This window comes from Ptychodera flava, chromosome 4 (assembly GCF_041260155.1).
Source record: "Ptychodera flava strain L36383 chromosome 4, AS_Pfla_20210202, whole genome shotgun sequence".
In the NCBI taxonomy this organism is placed as follows: Eukaryota; Metazoa; Hemichordata; class Enteropneusta; family Ptychoderidae; genus Ptychodera; species Ptychodera flava.
The window spans coordinates 3,653,831-3,674,682 of record NC_091931.1 but is presented as its reverse complement, the minus strand read 5'-3'; the positions used below and the strand labels follow the sequence as shown (position 1 = coordinate 3,674,682).

Genomic DNA, 20,852 nt, shown 5'->3' with positions numbered 1-20,852 from the left:
TTTTCATTTTGTCTTGTCTGAGTGTATGATCAAACAACGTAATGAGGTGTCAACTTAGATGCACCCGCAACCGATGTCTGCCCGCTGTTCATTTATCAAAGAAATCAAGACAGATATCCATCACTTATTGTCATAAAAGAGACGCTTTTCCCCTGATAGAATAAGATAAATGCCCCATACCACCCGTCCCCCGCAACTGAACCACTTGCAAGCACTTTTTTATACTGACAGCTTAATTGGCTCTCCTCGAATGAGATGACTATATTTGCTGTCACAGCAGCACAAGGCCCATAATGCACTGCGTACATACAGCTGGTGATGCGGATATACACAACGAGATGAGTTCATAACCTCCTTACTGGTTTCATGGTGTATGTACCTGTATAGTGACTTGTAGTGTTTTTATCTGCATTTTGTAATACGTGGCCAAGATATAGCACTCGAGTGCTCGTCCATCTTATATGTAAGTATAGTTATCCCCGATACATGGTTGTTTTTGTTTCAGCTTCATCGAGGTTTTCTTTGTCAGCGCCACAGAGCACCGCATGCATGATCTCTTTTTTTTGTTGACTATGTCTTCCAGACACAAGTTTTGTGCAGGAGTTGGACTGTATAGTGTGAATTCACGTACACCAACAAAAGACAACGTTGTATTTAGTTCTGCCATGGAGGTTGGTACCTTCATGGTAATGCTCACCACACCCTCTTCGTCTAGCCCACGGTAATGTATTCTGTGCTTATACAATTTCATTGTAATGCGTTTTTGGCATGCGCCAATAATAGACTTAACGGTGCACGAAGGTATGTGTACATGTGTGTTTGACTCTCGGGTGCCACATATAAACGCTCTGGAGTGTTTTGCAGCTGGTGGTATATAGCAAAGGAACTCACCAATCTAGAGACCATGGTCGGCCGAATAATCTTTGTCAGGGCCGTACGTTGAAGACTGTGCTACGGTTGTACAATATATCACACGATCGTCAGGGGTCAGTTTAATTAAAACAATGCACTAATGAAAACGACAGAGGCCCACTTGTGAAGGTCACTCAAGGGCAAGGCTCGTTATAAGCTGTAGGTCCATAGCTATGGTGTCAGCTAGGCGTTACTGTAAGTAATAAAAGTCAAAATCAGCTCGTAAAAGGCAGGAATCCTGTCTGAAAACACCACAGCTATGGCATGGACCCACAGCGAGGTTCAGTGCGTACCTCGCGTTATATTTTGGCGCAACCTCAGCCATGACCAGTTCAAGATCCAAAACTACCGCAGACGTCGACGCAGCGATCTTTCACTGTGGTCATGGAGGAAACAGATTAACAAACATTGATGTACTCACGGTAATACTTTTGATACTAGGGGAGAGTAAAATTGGTATAGGGGCATCATGCAAATTTCCAGTTGAAGAATTTGATAAAAAGTTGAAGATATAATGGTAAAAATTAAGGAAGGTTTCATGTAAATATATATATAGATTTACAGAGTGTTTTGAAAATTTTTACACAATATTTTGAGGTTGAGGGAAGTGTACTTGGCGTGTTGAGGTGCAAATTACTATGTGCGTGTTATTCTGTGGCTTTACTAATGTTTGGTCACTTTTTACATTAGCCAGTTGTCGTTATTGTGCTTGACGTTCACAGTTACAGTGACGCTTTTCAAAGCTTTACCAAACATGGAATGATCACTTTCCAGGTAATGTCTTGTGTGTGTATTGCATAATCTTATGTAATGTGCAGGTAAAACCAAACACCAGTAATGTGTATGTATATGTATATAAAATGATATGACCATTTTAATAAACAGTGAATTCAGTGAAGATCATATCCACAATAAGACCAGAGGTTAGAGTTATCACACAGGAAGTTATGCAGTCATTAAGGTATCTGAGATATATTAAAATCAATTCATGAATCTTGTCTTTCCTTACATAGACATTTTACAAGTTGACTGTCCCCTTTGAAAGTTTCCGACCAATCAACACTCGGAGTGACAATGCAACATGGCTGGAAGGGTTATTATCAATAATGCCATGAGACCAGCTTTAGTGCAACGAGAGGGTTTAATAAGAGTGTCATTTTGGTCTGCATTGATGTCTGCTGTTGCACTACCACTGTTGTCATTCACAGTTTGTGTTGTTTCAAGTCTTCTGTTTGATTTTGAGAGAGCTGTTGGCACACACTGCAGAGTAAGTATGTCTACACTGTGTACGGCATGTCAAATGAATAAATATTCAGAAATTGACATGCTGTTATGTCAGGCATGGATAATGAAAAACTCACTTTATCTAACTCACTGTCAAAACATTTGACAACTTGTGTGCACTTAGAATGATGGGAAGGTTAGATTTTTTCCTCTCTGTTTACACAATTCTGATACACAACACTTTGAAGGGCATGACCTTTGACACACTAAAAATCAGTGCTTGATTGAGAAGAAAAATTATACATTTATTCACTGTTTTATTCTTGCTTATAAAGGGCAAAAAAATCAGAAATTTGTCATGAAGAGAAAAGATTGATAAAAGTCTTGTTTACATCTGTATGACAATGCTCGTACTTTGTATAATACATCAAGTGGAGATTATGAATTTCAAATTCATTTTTGAAATCTCTATTTGCAAACAAGTCTCTCAACTTATGGTAGTATGTGCCTCAAAAGTGAAAGACTCAAACTTTTGCTCAGACTTTCCTGAACGAAAGTTTCAACCATTCTATTGCCAAATCAACAATAAAAATCAGGGGTCACCTTGCAAAGTTTGGAACTAGCAAAACAAATTGCCCAACATTTTGCAATATTTTGAAATTCAAAATGGCCGCCATCCCTGTGTTAACTGTAAGGGGGAAAATTAAATTTCGTATTTTCGAAAAACTAAGAAGATGAAAGTTTTTCATCCTCCAAGAGCTTTAAAAAAAGTCACAACAAGTGGTAGATCAGGAGAGAATTGAAGAAATTTGAAAGTCCGAATATCTGTCCCAGAGTTACATATCAAGTAGCTGTAGGTCAGTTTTCATGGCAGTGTATATGAGTAATAGTGAAAAGTTGTGGACATTGGCTGTGTTTGGCATTAATCACAGGTAATCTACGGACTAAATTGGTGTGAAAAAGACTTCATGCTTGAAGCTCTCAGGAAAACCATTTTAGTGACTCTGTACAAATATATGGATATAGTAAATTTTGTCATAAACCAATACAAATTTACACAAAAGCATCTCCTATCTTTTTGAAAAATATTGGAGAGTGATATACTGAAGCAACTATCCAAAGAACATGAGCTACCATATTAAACAATCTAATTTTACTCAATTTTTATTCAGGTTGCAAACTACCTGCCGACTGTTAGTGCTGCAATATCATTATCACCGCAGAGTTACATCTGGAGGTTCTGTATTGCTTTACATACAACACTGCGACTCTTTCTCATAACTGTCTATTATGACTACTATAAGAAGACAGGAGAGTTGAATTCATTACCATGGTTTCTGTGGCTTTGCAAACTCACATTTCTACTTCAGTTTACGGAAATTTTATCATTGCTTGGACTTACTGTAGTTTCATCTTCAGAAAATACATGTAAGTGAATTTTAACATCTTCATAACAACTCTCAAATAAGATATTCAACCAATTTGTGATCAACTTTGAAACGCAGATTCTTTATTTTTCATTAATTTATTTGATAACTTGACACATTTTGACCAGTCAGTTTTACTTTTCATGCCACATACCATACTATATGTGGTGACATTCTATCAAAATTGCTTTTCATGTCACATACCATACTATGTGTGATGATATTCTATCAAAATTGCTTTTCATGCCACATACCATAGTATATGTGGTGACATTCTATCAAAATTGCTTTCCATGCCACATACCATACTATATGTGGTGACATTCTATCAAAATTGCTTTTCATGCCATATACCATACTATATGTAGTGACATCAAAATTGCTTTTCATGCCACATACTATATGTGGTGACATTCTATCAAAATTGCTTTTCATGCCACATACCATACAATATGTGGTGAAATTCTATCAAAATTGCTTTTCATGCTACATACCATACTATATGTGGTGACATTCTATCAAAATTGCTTTTCATGCCACATACCATACTATATGTGGTGACATTCTATCAAAATTGCTTTTCATGTCACATACCATATTATATGTGGTGACATTCTATCAAAATTGCTTTTCATGCCACATACCATATTATATGTGGTGAAATTCTATCAAAATTGCTTTTCATGCTACATACCATACTATATGTGGTGACATTCTATCAAAATTGCTTTTCATGCCACATACCATACTATATGTGGTGACATTCTATCAAAATTGCTTTTCATGCCACATACCATACTATATGTGGTGACATTCTATCAAAATTGCTTTTCATGCCACATACCATACTATATGTGGTGACATTCTATCAAAATTGCTTTTCATGCCACATACCATACTATATGTGGTGACATTCTATCAAAATTGCTTTTCATGCCACATACCATACTATATGTGGTGACATTCTATCAAAGTAGTATATTCACAGACAGGAACTTATCATAAATATGCTTGATAAAACAGTAATGGTACCTAATAGATTACTTAATTTTCTGTAGATTTGATTACGTACTCTGACAAGTCAACTAACGTTAATTATTTTTCTGAGTTAGCAAGAAGGTTTTATATATGACATGTATTCTGCAAAGTCCTTCTTGGTATTAGTATTTTGTAATTGCATTTATGTCATTGATAGAGAGTTTACATGTACAAAATACTACTTTTGCTTTGTTTCAGCCGTACATGAAGGTTTCTTTGTAACATTTATGGTGACTTCACTTTGTTATATGCTTGCCATGTCTGTTCAATACTATCTGTCAAGGAACAAACGATGGAAGAATTTTACAAAGGAGGTAAATCTAGCAATTATGTTTGTTTTAACATTGACCATAGTATGGCTTTAGGGAATGTTTTAAGTTCAATATTGTTTGTCCCAATCTTGTTATCTGGTATTTAGTGTCATCATATTGTCTTCATTTTCTTAGATTTTAGATAAAGAGTCACTGTTCTTGATGGAATTGGATCTTTATTTCATCATTTTACATTCATTGATGTGCAATATATTCTATCTATTATTTCCATTGCGTTGTCTTTCCAAAGAATATGATGGTATATTTTGTTATATCTTACTAAGCATTATTGCCAAGAATGTGTGTAGCTATCATGTCTTTGTTCAAAATGATATGTTTGTAACTTTTAAGACTGATTACTGCATGCATCAAGTGGGCAATGATGAATTGAAAGTAATTAGAAATTTTATTGATATTTCAATCAATCAGTCAACCAATCAAATCAACTCATGAACAAATATCAGACTAAGTAAGATTCAGAAATTTTTATGAAAGACTAAATGACACATGGTAAGTACTGTGCATTAGCCAGCAAATAATCTGAAAGACAATTAGAATGTGTAATTGTTTCTGTTGAAATCACCGGACTCCAAAGAATACAGAGCATCTCTATCATGATGCATCATCAAATATGGTGCAGCATTTTATTCCACCAAATTACTGCGTTCTTTTCTTTATTTCACCAACAGGAGCGAAAACAGCAATACAGACTTGTACTTCTCTTCTTGGTCAATATTTCAACTTTTTTTATCAGTATCTACTTCTTTTTCCGACATAATTGGTACTGTGAACCAGGAAGTAAGTGTCAATCGTTTTTGTCTGAAGGAAGTTCTGTTTATGATAGATCTTGTGAATATATGACATCTTAATATTGAATCAAGTCACAGCCTCTCCAGGGACTCATTCAGTCAACATACTGCTAAACGCTATACAAGGCAACAAATAGCTTCCCCTCTCACCATTATGGTTTAGCCAAACTACATTGTTTTCAAAGGTGACTTTGGAACTCTGTACAGAGACATGGGGTGGTAGAGTTTATTTAGCAAGTCATATGTATGGGTCAAACTGGCAAGTAGCAATGTTGCAAATTCACTAAACTGCAGTGGTAGATAGATTTCTTATGAAATTTCATTAAGGCAATGTACTGCATGTAACTCAAGACAAACTCTTTGATTTCCGTTTGCATATTGAAACATAATTAACTCCAATGAATAATTTTCAATTGGGAACAGTGTTGAAAACTGACAATTTCTATTGCATGTTCTTTACTTTCTGGAGTCATGCACACAGCAGTGTATTGGCACAAATGTATCAACATGACAGATCAAAATAACTGAAACTAAAAAGAAAAATAAGCTAAAAAATAGTAAAAGCTATGTCTGTGGCACATAGGTAGGAAAGAATGAGTTAGACTCTTTGTTTTCAGTGAAAACACACGGCTGTATCAAAACCATACAGTATTATCAGGAAGTTCTAGGGAGCTTAGTTCAGTTGTGTCATTAAAAATATTTCCAAATACGGTCAGAATTCCCTAACCTTGTAGATATAACAATACTTGCAGGAGATGTTAAATTTATTTTACATTAAATTTATAAACTGTAGAATGTTCACAAATATTTTCTTTCCTTCTATTACAGTTTATACTTTGTATGCATTATTTGAGTACATAGTGATCATCACAAACATCGCTTTCCATACTGCAGAAGCACATGATGTCATTGATAAAGAATTTGTCTTTGGAGGAGTTATAGTAAGAGACGTACTGCAACATTCTGACTTTGAAGTCACTTTGAACCATGATGAAGACACAAAGAAAATAAACTGACCAATCAGCAATGTCACCATTGAATCCAGTCATATTTCAATGGCTTAGAATCTATATAGTTTTAATAATAAACTCCAGTGTTGGGCCATGGCAGATGTAGATTTAGTTAAATGAAGTTAATGAAAACACCATTGATTCTTGATAAAGTCTAGCATTTATCTCTTTTCTTTATGTCAAAAAGTCTCACCAATATGCATGCAGTCACAGATCAAGTATCTGTTCTATGGGTGGACCTAAATTCAATATTTCTAGTTTTTGTTATGGATATGTAAACAGATATAAGCCTTGAAAAACCAAACATACATCTTCACTGAGACTACAAAAGAGTGATTTACCACAAACTTTACTTGAAATTCTCATGGTTTTGACATTGCACCTGGAAATGAAATGTCAGCCCAGAGATCAATCATAGAAACAAAGTCCAAGTTGTCTGGGCAGGGCTGCTCAAATTATGCAAGACACAGATGACCTTTGATGAATAATGACTTCCTTCTAAGTGTGATGTATTGTATGTTACTGGTACTTCAGCTACTGTCACAATAAATCATTCCAGGGCTTAGCTTAGCTATTGATAGAATGAAGTCTAATGCATTGGCAGAGTCTATACTTGTACCTCAACTGTGAATACGACCATGCGGATATTCAAAGTCATAGAATATAAGAACTGAGAACCAGAAATCTTTATTTGGCCTCTTTGTCTATATGATAACCTTGTCAAAGTTTTAGAGATAGCTTTGTGCATAGACAGTTTCCACTCCACTGTCTATCCTTTGTGCAATACAAATACTTATTCCTTTTGAATTGTAAAGAATAGGTGCTATCAAAGAAATGGTCACTTTGTCCAGAGTACAATTGCAATACATATAGTGGTGTATCTATATTGATATTTTATGTTTAACATGGACATTTACTTGTTGTTGCAAGACTGCCTTGAATATTTGTTTATTTTTCACAGTGACAGGTCCTTGGTCATTAACATATCTACACCATTTTTGTATCATACCTGACTTTAAATTTATCACTTGCATCTAAATGCAACTTTTGTCTCAAATATACAACTTTTCATAATGTAGGCGGCTTTATTTGTAGCTTGTAACTTAATGTTCTTGTTAACTCAGCAATTTATATTTTACATGACACTTATCACAAATCACACTATGTCACAATAATGCCATGGCAAGCTCAAAGTTTGATAACGTGTTGCAACAGATGGAGCTGGTGTAAGTGGAGGTCAATGATTGGTGGTTATGCATGGACTCTTATAAAATCCAGGAGTACTGGACATTCAATTTGACTTTGTTTCAGTCTTCTGATTTGTCTTCACTAGATTTTTCAGAGCCGTGTAGATACATCTAACAAGTGGAGCATTATGGTAATTATTCATGCGGTGTATATTTACAATAATAAAATATGCAACTGTAATTAATCATTATCGTTGATGTCTACTGTGCACTATACATACAAGTTGATTGGCTCTCCTTTAAGCTGTACTTGAATTGAATATCTCATTGTAACAAAGATAGCACACCCCTTAACAAACAAAATTGGTGTACAATTCACCCTTGCAAACACAGGAAATAAAGATAAAGTTTTCAGATCATCACAATATAGCCAGCCATCTTTGAGATTAGCAGAGACACATTTCCAAGGTCTTTGATCAGAGTTTGAGAATCCTGTTGTCTGTATCCATTATTTTGTCTTTACTATGTATGCTATCTAGTGTACTAATACAATTACTAGTAGCCTTGAATGTACTTTCAACACATGAAACAGAATGGCATTGTTTTATACTATGGTTAGTTACTGTGGGCCACGGAACACATAGGAAAAGCCTTTCCATTTCAATTTCATGGCTGGTTAATACAGCTATTTGAATATTTTCTTTACCATTGAATATGGAACATAATACTGAGATGTATCCAGTGTCATTTCAAGTCCAATGGTTTCCTTGATGAATTAATCTCATCCCTGTCGATGGTTTTCTTTGCCAGACAATTTTACTTGCAGTTTTATTCATTTTACTTTAAATACAGAGCAAAGTATGAGCTAGATCTTTGAATTGATGTACTTTGACAGGATTCTCATGACATGATTATACAGTAATCACATATCACGATGTGACAGTATTATCACATTTGTGGTATGCAGTGTCCAAACAAATAAAGTTTAGAACCATAATCCAATTGATCTGGTCTTCATTTGTCAATTGTGAAAACTCCTGCTACAATTCAATGGTTTTTTCACAGTCCCTTTGTCACAGTTTGTTGGTATAAGTAGAACCATAGACCAGGTGTCTATTGTACCTCTCCATGTTCAGGTAACGTTGCCAATAGATCAAAGACTAGGGTTACAGGACCATGGGTGCACAATAGGGGGATCACTGATGATGCAGCCATTTGCATACACTGGGCGGGAGTTTTTGAAATTCTCAGAGCATCGCTTTGCCTGAATGATAAATTTGAATAATCATAATGGGCATTTTCTTGACATGTGCAAAGAGGGGTCAAATGGTTGTAAAGGGAACACATTTTGAAACGTGGGTTCATGGAAATAAAAGGGAACAATTTTTCAGATTATTTTTGACTAGGGTTTAGTCGCTATTCACAGATATATGCAAGATTCAATAGCAATGAACGCCTGAAACATGGCAAAATTGTGGGGTTCTGGGACCAAACACGGCACACCCGATCAGTAGCGTAGCTTTTTTACATTTGCATAGATTTACGATAGTCCGGCTTTTATAGGGGAAGTTCCTGTTTCAAGACTTGCAATGGATTTATATGTGTTGAAATCACTGCTGTGTCATGTTTCCTCAGATACTTCTGCCATAGAAAAGATACTGCACTGACAGATGAAGCCAAATCTCTGGTCCAACTAGATTTTAACAAATAAAACTGATGCAAAAGTACAAAAAATAAATTTATGCAATTTTAATTGTTTAAAATTCATGTGTATTTCCATTCATTTTAGAAAGAAGATACAATACAGCATTAAGATATTTTACACAATTTAACGTACAAAAGTTTGTAGCATGCTCGAGTACGTTAAGGCGAGGCTCGAGAAATTTCTTATGAATATGCAAATTTGCACTAATAAATATTCATGTTTCCCTGAGCGCGCGCGCTCAGCTTGATTCAACCGGGTCGCGGACGTGTATGGTGTGCGAGTACTCGCGAGTGTAGCCTTCGAGGCTTTAGCTCATGTGGGCAAAGACCCAAACGGGAGATTTGGAACGGCTATTTATGTCAGCCAACTTCACAGTTTCGGTCTTTGGCATATCAAGAGCATATCAAATGAACGCAGTTTGACGAAGGATATTGTGGCTACGCCATCATGGTTGCCGCCCGGGGTTGCCGCCATCAGCACATGTTGATCCCTGATGTGGCCCACCACTTGTTTTCGCCATCATTCATCAAGGACAGACAGGAGTGTTTTGCAACTACTGGTTGTCACTACTCACAATATGTACAAAAAAACGTCAGAAACAAAAGTGAGGTTGAGTATTTTATCGATCTCCAGAACTGCTCTCGCACCGACGCGATCGCTGAATGCGTACGGTGCTGAAATGGACGCGACCGCCTCGTTACTAGGATACAGTCAGCTGTCTCTACCCATAAAGCATTGTATGTGGTCCCTGGATGGGCTTCCCCAGGGGCCTGCATAGGGATTCCCCGGGCCGGCTAGAGTCCCAAATTACGACAAGAAAATTGCCAAAATCCAGCCGCTAAACTTGTTATTTTTTTTAAATCGCTGATTTGAATATTATATTGACATGTTTGTCATTATCATGCTGGCAATTCTTTATCCCAGAAAGCAAGTGCAGGCACAGTTTGACCCCAATTACGCTCGTACTGGAGGTCGTCCGTCAAGGGTCAGCTGATATTTTGTGGCGAGTCATTAATACGGGGGCGAAATTTCTTACAGTATAGGTCGCACTAGTGATGGAAAGTGAGGTCAACGCGGACAGTGTGGTTATTTACAGGATATGGGGGAGTCTACCGGCTGGATTCTGTGCTCGAACAGACCATACCATTTTCGAACCAAAAATACCGTTATTTAGTGAAATAAATTATTATTTCCGGGATTTTATCAACATAATACTATTTTGCGGAGTCGTTTTTTATAAAATACATATACAAAGTTTGACTAATACGGAAGGATGTGCCGATTTAGCCAGTAAAACCGAAACGCACTCGTCGATAGAGGGCGCCCTTGCGGGAGCCGTGCCTTAACATACAAAAGTTTGTCGAGTGTAAGTTGAGGCAGTATGTGTCTTAATCTCCAACCAGATTAGCAAAGAAATCATCTTGAACTGCACCAGTTGTGTTTAATTTCTTGTGTTTTGTTTTTCCTCTTTTCACTTTCTCTCTTGGATCCACTTCTATTTGGTCAATGTCACTAACATTCCAAAATTTGATTTTCTGATCATGAGAGCTGCTGAGGAGAAGAGAGCCATCGTTGGAAACAGCCAGACTCTCAATGGGGTTGTCTTCATGTTCTCCAATAACTCCCAGGAATCTATTTGGCAAAACATGAACAGCTCTGAAAATATAAAATAAGAGAAAAACTATCAACAGAAATCCCTGATTGTATGAAATCTCTCAACAAGACTCACAGGTTTGCACCATATGTCAGACAACATATTTATTCTACCATGCTGTTGAAGGCAAATGTTGTTGCTATTGGATTTTTTCAATCAAAGATCACATGAACTGAATTTGAATTGCAAGAACATATAGTGAAATAAAGGGCGATGTTTTGCACTGTTTTTACTTCAAAATGATACACTGACTTCTACGGTGCTGTCTGTGTATTCTGTAATGTGCACAATACTTAAAACTTAAAGAGAATGCTCAAGTACAATAATATGTTATCTCTCTGACCATATACAACTGTCTCCCCTGTATCATGTATCATACTAACAACAGCACTTGAAGTACTGAATCTAGGATTGTCCATCAATGAAATCACTGCCAAGTACAACAACAAATATGGGTCCATAGAGTTCACTGAAATGTCAGTGACCCCAAAACTACAGTTTGTATTTTCGTACCTTTGTAACTTACTTCATGAAGTTATCAAACTATGATATTTTGGTCAAAATTACCAAAAGATCTGTCAAATACTTTTCCGATAATAAAGCTTGATGACCTTGACCAACAAGACAAGACTACTTCATGCCAGTAAAATTAAGGACAAACTAGAGAAAGCTAGTTATAAAAGAGCTAAAAAATGCCATGGTTTGTGGGTACTCATATAAAACATGGCGTAGAAGGCTCTTAAACTCATGAGTGGGCATTGCACTCCAAGACGCCATAGTAACATGACTCTACTCAACAATAACTCACATGTAAATGATCTAAATCTTTTTACATATTCAAATTACAAACAATGAGGAGGTCAAAGAACTACTTTAGGTCAACCATGGTCCATGGGTCGAAGGCAACATATCTTGACCAAATCACCTTAGACGCCCTTTAAAATGAATGAGTGTAAAGTAACTTGCCAGTATTTACTCCACAATTTTCTACATATGTCTTCTACATATATTTTCATAATAGTTCAGCAAAAGCATTATTTAAAAGATAATGCATTATCCCAGTCCCAAGTTTGTAACTTCATTTATGAATGATCTCTGTCCAGCAGTGATGAAAGTCCCTGAGTGTGTTGACCTTTCAAAACTCAACACCTAAGGTAAAATGTACCTCAGAGATAGATATCCAGACTCTCAAACCTTTACAAGACTTTAGATATATCACTTATGAGGGCTCACTTTGAAGCTTAAGGAGTAAACAAGTTTCATCACCCTATTTGTTTTGAAAATCTAACATATCATTTATCCCCTAGAGTTAAATCAGTGATGGCAGCCATTTTGAATTTCAATTGTTCATAAATATTTGGTAATTATGTTTGTCTCGTAACAAATTTTGTAAGGTGACAACTGGTTTTTATTCTTGACTTTGAAAGCAAATGGTTAAAGCAAAATTTCAGTCTTTCAATTTTTAGGGGCATACTACCGTAAGGTAGTGTTGCAATAACATGGGGTATTTTGCCAAAAATAACTTTTTTTGCAAAGATTCTATCAATTTACATTAATTTGTTAACCTAGGATTAAAATACTTGTTGGAATTACCTTTTAGCATAACAAGAAGTCATACATTGGGTGAGAAAGAACAGTAAATTTATGCAAATGTATGCAAATTTGATTTCCTGACTTCTTTTTTTCCTTTGTGAATATTAAAAAAGTAAGCTCCATTCTGGCTGTGGTGATTTCTGCAAAATTTTCACATTATGTTCTTGAAATACCACATAACAACAATTTTATTTTATGTAGCGATCAAGTTCTTACATTTTGAATTGAATAAGAGTCATTTCAACTTTGCTTATTATGATTTTAATCACTTTTTGAATGTCATTTTAAACCCCTGCCATTTATGAATAATAATAGCTAATGCAAAACAAAATTGCAATTTTTTTCTACTCTGGTTTCAAATGAAATATTTAAGTGAAAAAGTCGCCCATTTTTCATGAATTTTGTTTGATACAAGATACTACCATACTTACATTGTTTGACATGTTGAAAAATACTGAATGAATGGGTGACCATGCATATATTCGACCCTGGTTTTAGACATGATAAATAAAACCATCGCGAGAATGAATAAATGGTCATGACCATTTATTCATTCTTGCGATGGTTTCATAAAGAAGAATCAAGATTTTGACTTAATTAATTTCAATGATTTATACCAAAATTGAGCTTTTACAAATATGTATCATTTCATCCTTTGAGTAAACCATTAATACCATTATTAACTTCAGATTTTCTGCTTTTTGAAAACATACAGCATGAGGGTGTATTCATGTTATCTTTGATAAGAAATATTGCTTTTGCAAAAAAGTGTGTTGGTTATTAAAATGCTACCCTGGGCTTAATGCTACCCTAGGTTGAAGCCTCTATCTCTACATTGCAATCCATCTATAGGCAGAACATACATACATACATACAAGAACATACATAGTAAGTACTGATGATATAATATTATTGGGTTAATGTTACAGTAATTCCAGTAATTCTATTCAACTTCCTTCTTCAACTTTTCAAGCACCTTTAACACAACTCAGCCAAATCTTTAAGTTAATGAATTGCAGAGAATAATAGAATCTCACACCCCAAGGACCTGGGATCAGATTTCTCACACGAGTTGGGGATATTTTGTCTCACACGAGCCGCAGGCGAGTGTGAGACAAAATATCCCAACGAGTGTGAGAAATCTGATCCCAGGTCCTTGGTGTGTGAGATTCTCTTTCTCACATGACCACAAATGCGTTAAATTCATATTGGACACGTACAATATTATCAAAAATCGTGACAACTCTGTCGTCTGCCACTGTACTTTGACCTGCTTACTTTGTAGTTCTAGTCCGTGTGTTACTCGTCGTGCCATTGGATAACATTTTCCGCGTGGAACAAACAGACTGCTTATCATCCAATCAGAGGTCATGTAATATTTACTGCAGAGTGTGGGACGGTTTCTGAGAGTGTGGGATCGATTTATCCCCCACTCTCGATCCGCACTCCCAGCAGCCAGGAATGTGAGAATAATAGAATCTCACACCCTCAAGGACCTGGAATCAGATTTCTCACATGAGTTGGTGATATTTTGCCTCACACAAGCCACAGGCGAGTGTGAGACAAAATATCCCCTACGAGTGTGAGAAATCTGATCCCAGGTCCTTGGTGTGTGAGATTCTTTTCTCACATGACCACAAAATGCATTAAATTCACATTGGACATGTACAACATTATCAAAAATCGTGACAAGTCTGTCGTACGCCACTGTACTCTGACCTGCTTACTTTGTAGTTCTGGTCTGTGTGTTACTCATCGTGCCATTGGATAACATTTTGCGCGTGGAACAAACAGACTGTTTATCATCCAATCAGAGCTTGTGTAATATTTACTGCAGAGTGTGGGACGGTTTCTGAGAGTGTGGGATCAATTTTTTCCACACTGTCCATCCCGCACTCCCAGCGGCCAGGAATGTGAGAATGAATGTTCCCTCAAATGAAGATTGCATTGATCTTTAACTATCTGAGGAGAAAATTACAGTTTGTCAAACTGGTTAACACAAAGTCAGTTGATATTACCTCCAAAATAGGTGTACCCCAAGGTACAGTGTCTATTTATTTTGATATTGTATACAGCAGATTGCCAAGTACTTCAAAGGTTTGTTCTCTTGTCAAATTTGAACAAATCTCAAAGACATTTATTCAGACTATGTGTATAAAATTGACTGCTTTTGTACAGCATTGTAAGAATAATTATCTTCAACTTAACGTTAGAAAGACCATGGAAATACTTATTGATATCTGGAAAAATCTAAAATTGCCAAATCTTGATAGAGGTTGAGAGAATGAGTATGATACATATTCTTATTTAGGCAAACACTTGGATAACAAGCTAAAGTTCTGTGATGATATGGATTTTGATCATAGGCAAAGCTAACAGTTGCATGTACAGGTTGTATTTAGGCAAACACTTGGATAACAAGCTTAAGTTCTGTGATGATATGGATTTTGATCATAGGCAAAGCTCACAGTTGCATGTACAGGTTGTATTTAGGCAAACACTTGGATAACAAGCTTAAGTTCTGTGATGATATGGATTTTGATCATAGGCAAAGCTAACAGTTGCATGTACCGGTACAGGTTGTATAAGTTATATTCATTGGATATTGAATCCACTCTACTGGTTACTGTTTCCAATTCCTCAATTCCAACATTTTCACTAATGGTATTCTGTACTGGGCAAAAGTGAAATTTTGGACAATGCCAAAAAAAGGACGGGAATAAATCAGTAACAAAGCTGATACAATCATAGGAGAAACTCATTTATTGATTGAGAAAATTTAGAATACAAATCTTTCAGAGAAATTAAGGCAATCTCAGCAGACCAATTCCCTTCCGAGCCAATTTGACAGCAATCATTTTCATGAAGGTGGATGCCTGGGACTACTACGAAGACTCACAGAGTAGTACAGATTGCAGTTTTACCATGTGTGATCTCCAACATAATGCTACAGTTTTAACACAGAATTGAGAGTTTTTACATTGTTTTCTATACTGTTTTGCCTGTTATTTTCATTATTCAATTTATTAATCTATAATTAGACGGATCTTGTCTTGTAGATTGGTTCAATGTTTTGTGAGCATTTGCATTTCCCTTCATGGGATCAAGTAAAACTTGTTGTTTGCTTTGAATGTAGCCCTCCTTACATTTACCATGCTGTCTGCTCACTTCTACCATGGAAATGAGCAACACTGAGAACCCACAGCAGCAGGTATACCCTTTACTGTATTCAGACTGGAAAAATGTGAAAGTTTCTGGGACACTATTTGTGATTTGCAAACACAGGGATTAATAGTTTGAGTCTGCTTGTGTCAACACACTCAAAATTAAGTCTTTGTTTTGATGTTTAAACCCTGTATACTTCTCTGTATACTTTCATACACCCAGACTGAGATAAGTAGACTGATCTCATCGTCTGACCAATTATTGCCCAGGATGTGGTGCTCTGTTCGGCAGCCATGATGAAAGGAAATGGAATGTTGGTTGTTGTTGTTTATTATATGTTACAGATACCTGTTGGGCGAGGGCGTCTAAGACGGCTCAGTCCATCCACACAGCGAGTTGCCGATAGACTTAATCTGTAAACTGGCAAAGGTCTGGCTGGCTTAACTGTCTCAAATTTGAAATGTTTCAGAACCACTCAATCATGGGAAAAAGCGTCATCTTCATGATTCAAAATACAGTGAGGTGATAAAGCCCTAAAATGCAACTTCAGCCACTATTTTTATCGATTTTTGTAAAAAATAACACAAATATAAGTGGCAAAATCAGCTTTTCTGGACTAAGCGACCCAAAAGCTAGCACATATGTAGAAATCAGCCGTGGTGAACTTCCCCTTTAATTGTTTTGACTGTTACTGTTACTTAATAATACAAATAAGCTTTGTGGCATTTCAATGTGAATAATTTCATTGTTTCATGGACTGCACCAGTGTAAATGTGTCTTCTTCTTTAGAGGGTTACAAATAAAGTTGTAGGCCCTCTATTTTGAATATGGTCTCCTCGTGGGCTACTTGAACATAATGGTCACAATAAAGCTTGAATCTTACCTGATAATTCCGTCCAGAGATCCTGTACATAGGACATCCTCAGTGATAGGTACCATACAATCTATTGACAATGGATGACCTGGAAATCTATCACTGATATTGCCCCATTCAGACCAATTGAAAATATTCATGATACCATCTCCTGTCCCACAAACAACTTTCCTGCCACGCTGTAAAGATCAAATTGTTGAAATAACCTTTGTGAGAGATTAGAAAGACAGGTGGATTTTGATGGCTTACATAGAATACTATTTTGTACAGCAATATACCTGGGTGTCTATGGTACAGTCCAGTGAATTTTATCAAGTGTGTCTTTACTTTGCTAAGACCAATCATAGAACACTATTTTGTACAGCAATATACCCTGGGTGTCTATGGTACAGTCCAGTGAATTTTATCAAGTGTGTCTTTACTTTGCTAAGACCAATGGCCAATCAGCAATATATCAAAATCCAGGTAGTGCACAAGGATGATGATTCTTACGATAGAAATAACAACAAAAATTTATATACCAGATATTATTCCCTAATATTTTTCTCCGTTCAGCGAAGGAAAATACGAGTGACGTAATGACTGTGTCACAATGAGTCGAAGACGAGTGGTGACATGGTCATTACATCACAAGTATTTTCCGAGCTGACGAAGAAAAATATTAGGGAATAACATACTTATCACATGCACAAGCCAAGAATTCATTATTTTTTGCAAAATAAAATAAGTTTTCCATGACAATTCCGCGTTTAAACTTTTGAACTACTTGAGCATAATATCAGTACGCCGTGCACAAGTTGTCAATCATTTCCAGTCGTCCGTCACGTGCTTGAGTGTTCACGTTCGTTCGTGTGTGGAGCAAATGATAGCTCTTGGTCTACACGTAGGATACCTTCCGCAAAGTTATACTCTATTTCAAAGATAGCATAGTCCTAGAAATTTATCACAGACGAAGATACGCTATTTTTCGGAACAAATATCGACTAAATCTCAATGGCACGAACACTGTAAACATCGTGCCTGACCCTGTTTGCAATGCTTACAGAACCAACGGTATACGTGACCAGCTTCGAGTTCGTTGTTTCCGCAAATTATTCATGTAATTCCTTCGGAATATACAGGCGGTACACTCTTGTGTTTACATTGTTCGGATTACTATTCGTATTGTCGTAGTCTGTGAAAATGTCAATTTCATTACATGACTTTTGGAGGCATGGACACCGCACTTGACCCCCTTGTTGCAGTGGAAACCGTATGTCTACCGTGGTCTACCACATGAAAGTACACAGTGCGTCGAAAGTTCAGGCGTCGGCGGGGTCCATACGAATACGAACCCCCATGCATATCGGCGACAAAACTCAAACACGAGGTCTCAAAAATTTGCCTAGTTGATGTATTGTCAGACTCTAATAATCATGACTAATGTTTGCGATATTTTCACGTCAGACACAGTTTGATCGTGGGAGAAACATCGCCACCATGTTGTTTGTTTACATATTTACGAGCACAATGAAGATCAAAAAAAAAGGTCCGACGTACCAAAATTGATGACATAGACGCGGGTTGTCGTGATGTAGAACGACCAGAGAATAAATCCTGTATTTTTGTGTGTAGACGACAAACTTGGCTTGTGCATGTGATACAGGTATTACCGGTAACTTTTCTTTGAGAATGGCCCCTTCATAACTTGCTTCCAAAAAGTATGGCATTGTGATACCAGCAGACTGTGATTTTTATTGTTAGTTAATGCCAATTTTTAAAGTTTTTTTGAATGATCTCAACATTGTTTTAATAAATATTCCCAGACATTATTAAGATGATTCATATTACAACTAATCTTGGTGTAAATCGAATAGAATTGTGGATTATTTACTGTATTGTGTACAATACACACAGAAGGGCTGACAAATTTGTAAAACCACATATTTTGTGTTGTGTACTAGCATGAAGAATGGGATATTCCGCAGACCAACATTGCATATCTAATTCAACACAACAAGAACAACTGGCATATGACAAAGAACAATTTGTTTTAATAAATTTGGTGAATGGTAATTTAGAGTAAACTACCTGAGAGCATCAACAGTGAACCCAGTAAGCTAAATAAACCTACCACTGACCAGAGACCATTCCCTCTGATATAAGACAACTTTACTATTACACATTCTGAAGATTCTCTGATGCAAAGAAATTGGCTGAAATTCATGAATAAACAAAAAGGCTTTGTGAGGTAAAGTGCTGCTTGCACATTAACATGATGTATCCCATCATACCTTGCACACTGACATAAACATGATGTATCCCATCATACCTTGCACACTGACATTGACAGCATTTCACTGTTCATGTTTTCAGACTGCAAGTCAAATCTTCGTCTTCTGATATTGAAAGCTGATAATGTTCCATCACCACTGTGTAATGAAAAAAGATATCAATCCTTCTTGTAAATTTTGATCTTCAAAATGCTGAGGAAGATAATAAGTTTGAATAGCAAAAGACAATATGCCCAGATTTGCTTATTAAATAATCCTACTTTTATCTCATGGCAACAATTGACAATCAATAGCAACAATCTGGTATATCAATACTACAATCTAAAAAAAAAGTTTCAATGTCACTGGTCGCTCCCATATAGTTATCAAAACAAGCTAAAATCAAGCTAAAAGATTTTTTTATCACAAATAGAAACCATTCCCCAATAAAATAAAATTATGCAAATTTCACCAGAATTTGATCAAATCTTATTGACGTCACCCGTAAAAACCTCTACACTAAGTTGCAACTCAATCAGACGTGTGGTTTCAAAGAAAAAAAAATTTTTGATCAAAAATGAAAACAATAGCCCAAAAATGCAAATATGCAAATTTCACCACGATTTGCCCAGATTTGGGAAAGGTCACTCCTATGCACTTCCAACCAAGTTTCAAATCAATCAGACTTGTGGTTTCAGAGAAGAAGATTTTTTGACCAAAAAAGGGAGAAAATTACAAAAAAATTCATGAAAAATAGCAAGTCCAAGATACTGATCCAAGACGTGCACAATCATTTCAGGTCAGCCCAAAGTACTTACATGCTAATTTTTTTCATCTAATCTGCTCAGTGGCTATTGAGATTTTCAATAAAATGTAAACTTGTAAACATATATACATATGGCTATGGGATCTAACAAGCGACCCAATGGTCGACAGAGCTCTGCTGTGTTATGTAGAGAACAACTTTTTGTGACATATGTATTGATGAAGAAGTTTGAGATCTTTGATAGCTCATTTCAGGATGGCCTGACCTAAAATGGCAAAATTAGCTGCAAAAATACAAAATTGATGATTTCATCATAATTATGTGTAAAAATGTATACCAAATATCAAAGCTATCACATGAGTAACTTTTGAGCAACAAATATTTTGACCAAAAACGGCAAAAACTGACCCAAAAATACAAAATTGAAGATTTCATCAAATTTCACTATATCACACTAAGAGAACCCCCAGGAACCTGTATACCAATTATCAAAGGCATCAGACAAGTAGTTTTTGAGAAACACATTTTTTGACCAAAAATGGCAAAAATTGCACCAAAAATACAAAATTGCAGATTTCATCATATATTCTGTATATCATATTTAGTTTATCTGTAGGAACCTGTATACCAAATATCAAAGCTGTCAGACGAGCGGTTTTGATAAATAAATTTTTGACCAAAAATGACAAAAAAATTCCTTAAAAATACAGATTTGCTTATTTCATCACAATTTGAACAAATCCAAGTTGGGTTATCCCTAGGGACCTGTATACCAAATATCAAAGCTGTCAGACGAGCGGTTTTGATGAAATAAATTTTTGACCAAAAATGACAAAAAAATTCCTTAAAAATACAGATTTGCTTATTTCATCACAATTTGAACAAATCCACGTTGGGTTATCCCTAGGGACCTGTATACCAAATA

General features: G+C 36.1%; 2 protein-coding genes across 7 annotated transcripts in view; one reads left to right on the top strand and one right to left on the bottom strand.

Moving 5' to 3' along the window:
* The first annotated feature begins 290 nt into the window (after positions 1 to 290).
* Positions 291 to 8,169, top strand: LOC139130718 (post-GPI attachment to proteins factor 2-like). Of its 3 annotated transcripts, XM_070696490.1 has the most exons (7): positions 313 to 463; positions 584 to 721; positions 1,926 to 2,179; positions 3,309 to 3,564; positions 4,800 to 4,915; positions 5,602 to 5,710; positions 6,550 to 8,169. In XM_070696490.1, exons 3-7 carry the CDS (start codon positions 1,994 to 1,996, stop codon positions 6,735 to 6,737), a joined length of 855 nt encoding a protein of 284 aa, XP_070552591.1. In that variant the 5' UTR covers positions 313 to 463; positions 584 to 721; positions 1,926 to 1,993; the 3' UTR covers positions 6,738 to 8,169. The 3 variants fall into 3 exon arrangements, with proteins under 3 accessions (XP_070552590.1, XP_070552591.1, XP_070552592.1); XM_070696489.1 differs by lacking the exon at positions 584 to 721 and having other exon boundaries at positions 291 to 463; XM_070696491.1 differs by lacking the exons at positions 313 to 463; positions 584 to 721 and adding an exon at positions 1,211 to 1,334.
* A 2,665-nt stretch (positions 8,170 to 10,834) lies between these two features.
* Positions 10,835 to 20,852, bottom strand: part of LOC139130715 (WD repeat-containing protein 55-like) — a 34,400-nt gene continuing 24,382 nt past the window's right edge. For 3 of the 4 annotated variants that reach the window (XM_070696485.1, XM_070696483.1, XM_070696486.1), the window contains 3 exons: positions 19,221 to 19,320; positions 16,919 to 17,088; positions 10,835 to 11,279 (listed from right to left, as the gene is read on the bottom strand). In XM_070696485.1, the coding sequence (XP_070552586.1) occupies positions 11,012 to 11,279; positions 16,919 to 17,088; positions 19,221 to 19,320 (538 nt within the window). In that variant the 3' untranslated portion in view covers positions 10,835 to 11,011. The remainder of the gene's footprint in view (positions 11,280 to 16,918; positions 17,089 to 19,220; positions 19,321 to 20,852) is intronic. The other variant, XM_070696484.1, reaches the window with a different exon arrangement.

Excerpts from the sequence above, each read along its gene's own strand:
- LOC139130718 (XM_070696489.1), top strand. The coding sequence starts at position 1,994 with ATGGCTGGAAGGGTTATTATCAATAATGCCATGAGACCAGCTTTAGTG. Across the intron at positions 3,565-4,799 it reads TTCATCTTCAGAAAATACAT|CCGTACATGAAGGTTTCTTT; the intron begins GTAAGTGAATTT and ends GCTTTGTTTCAG. Across the intron at positions 4,916-5,601 it reads GGAAGAATTTTACAAAGGAG|GAGCGAAAACAGCAATACAG; the intron begins GTAAATCTAGCA and ends TTTCACCAACAG.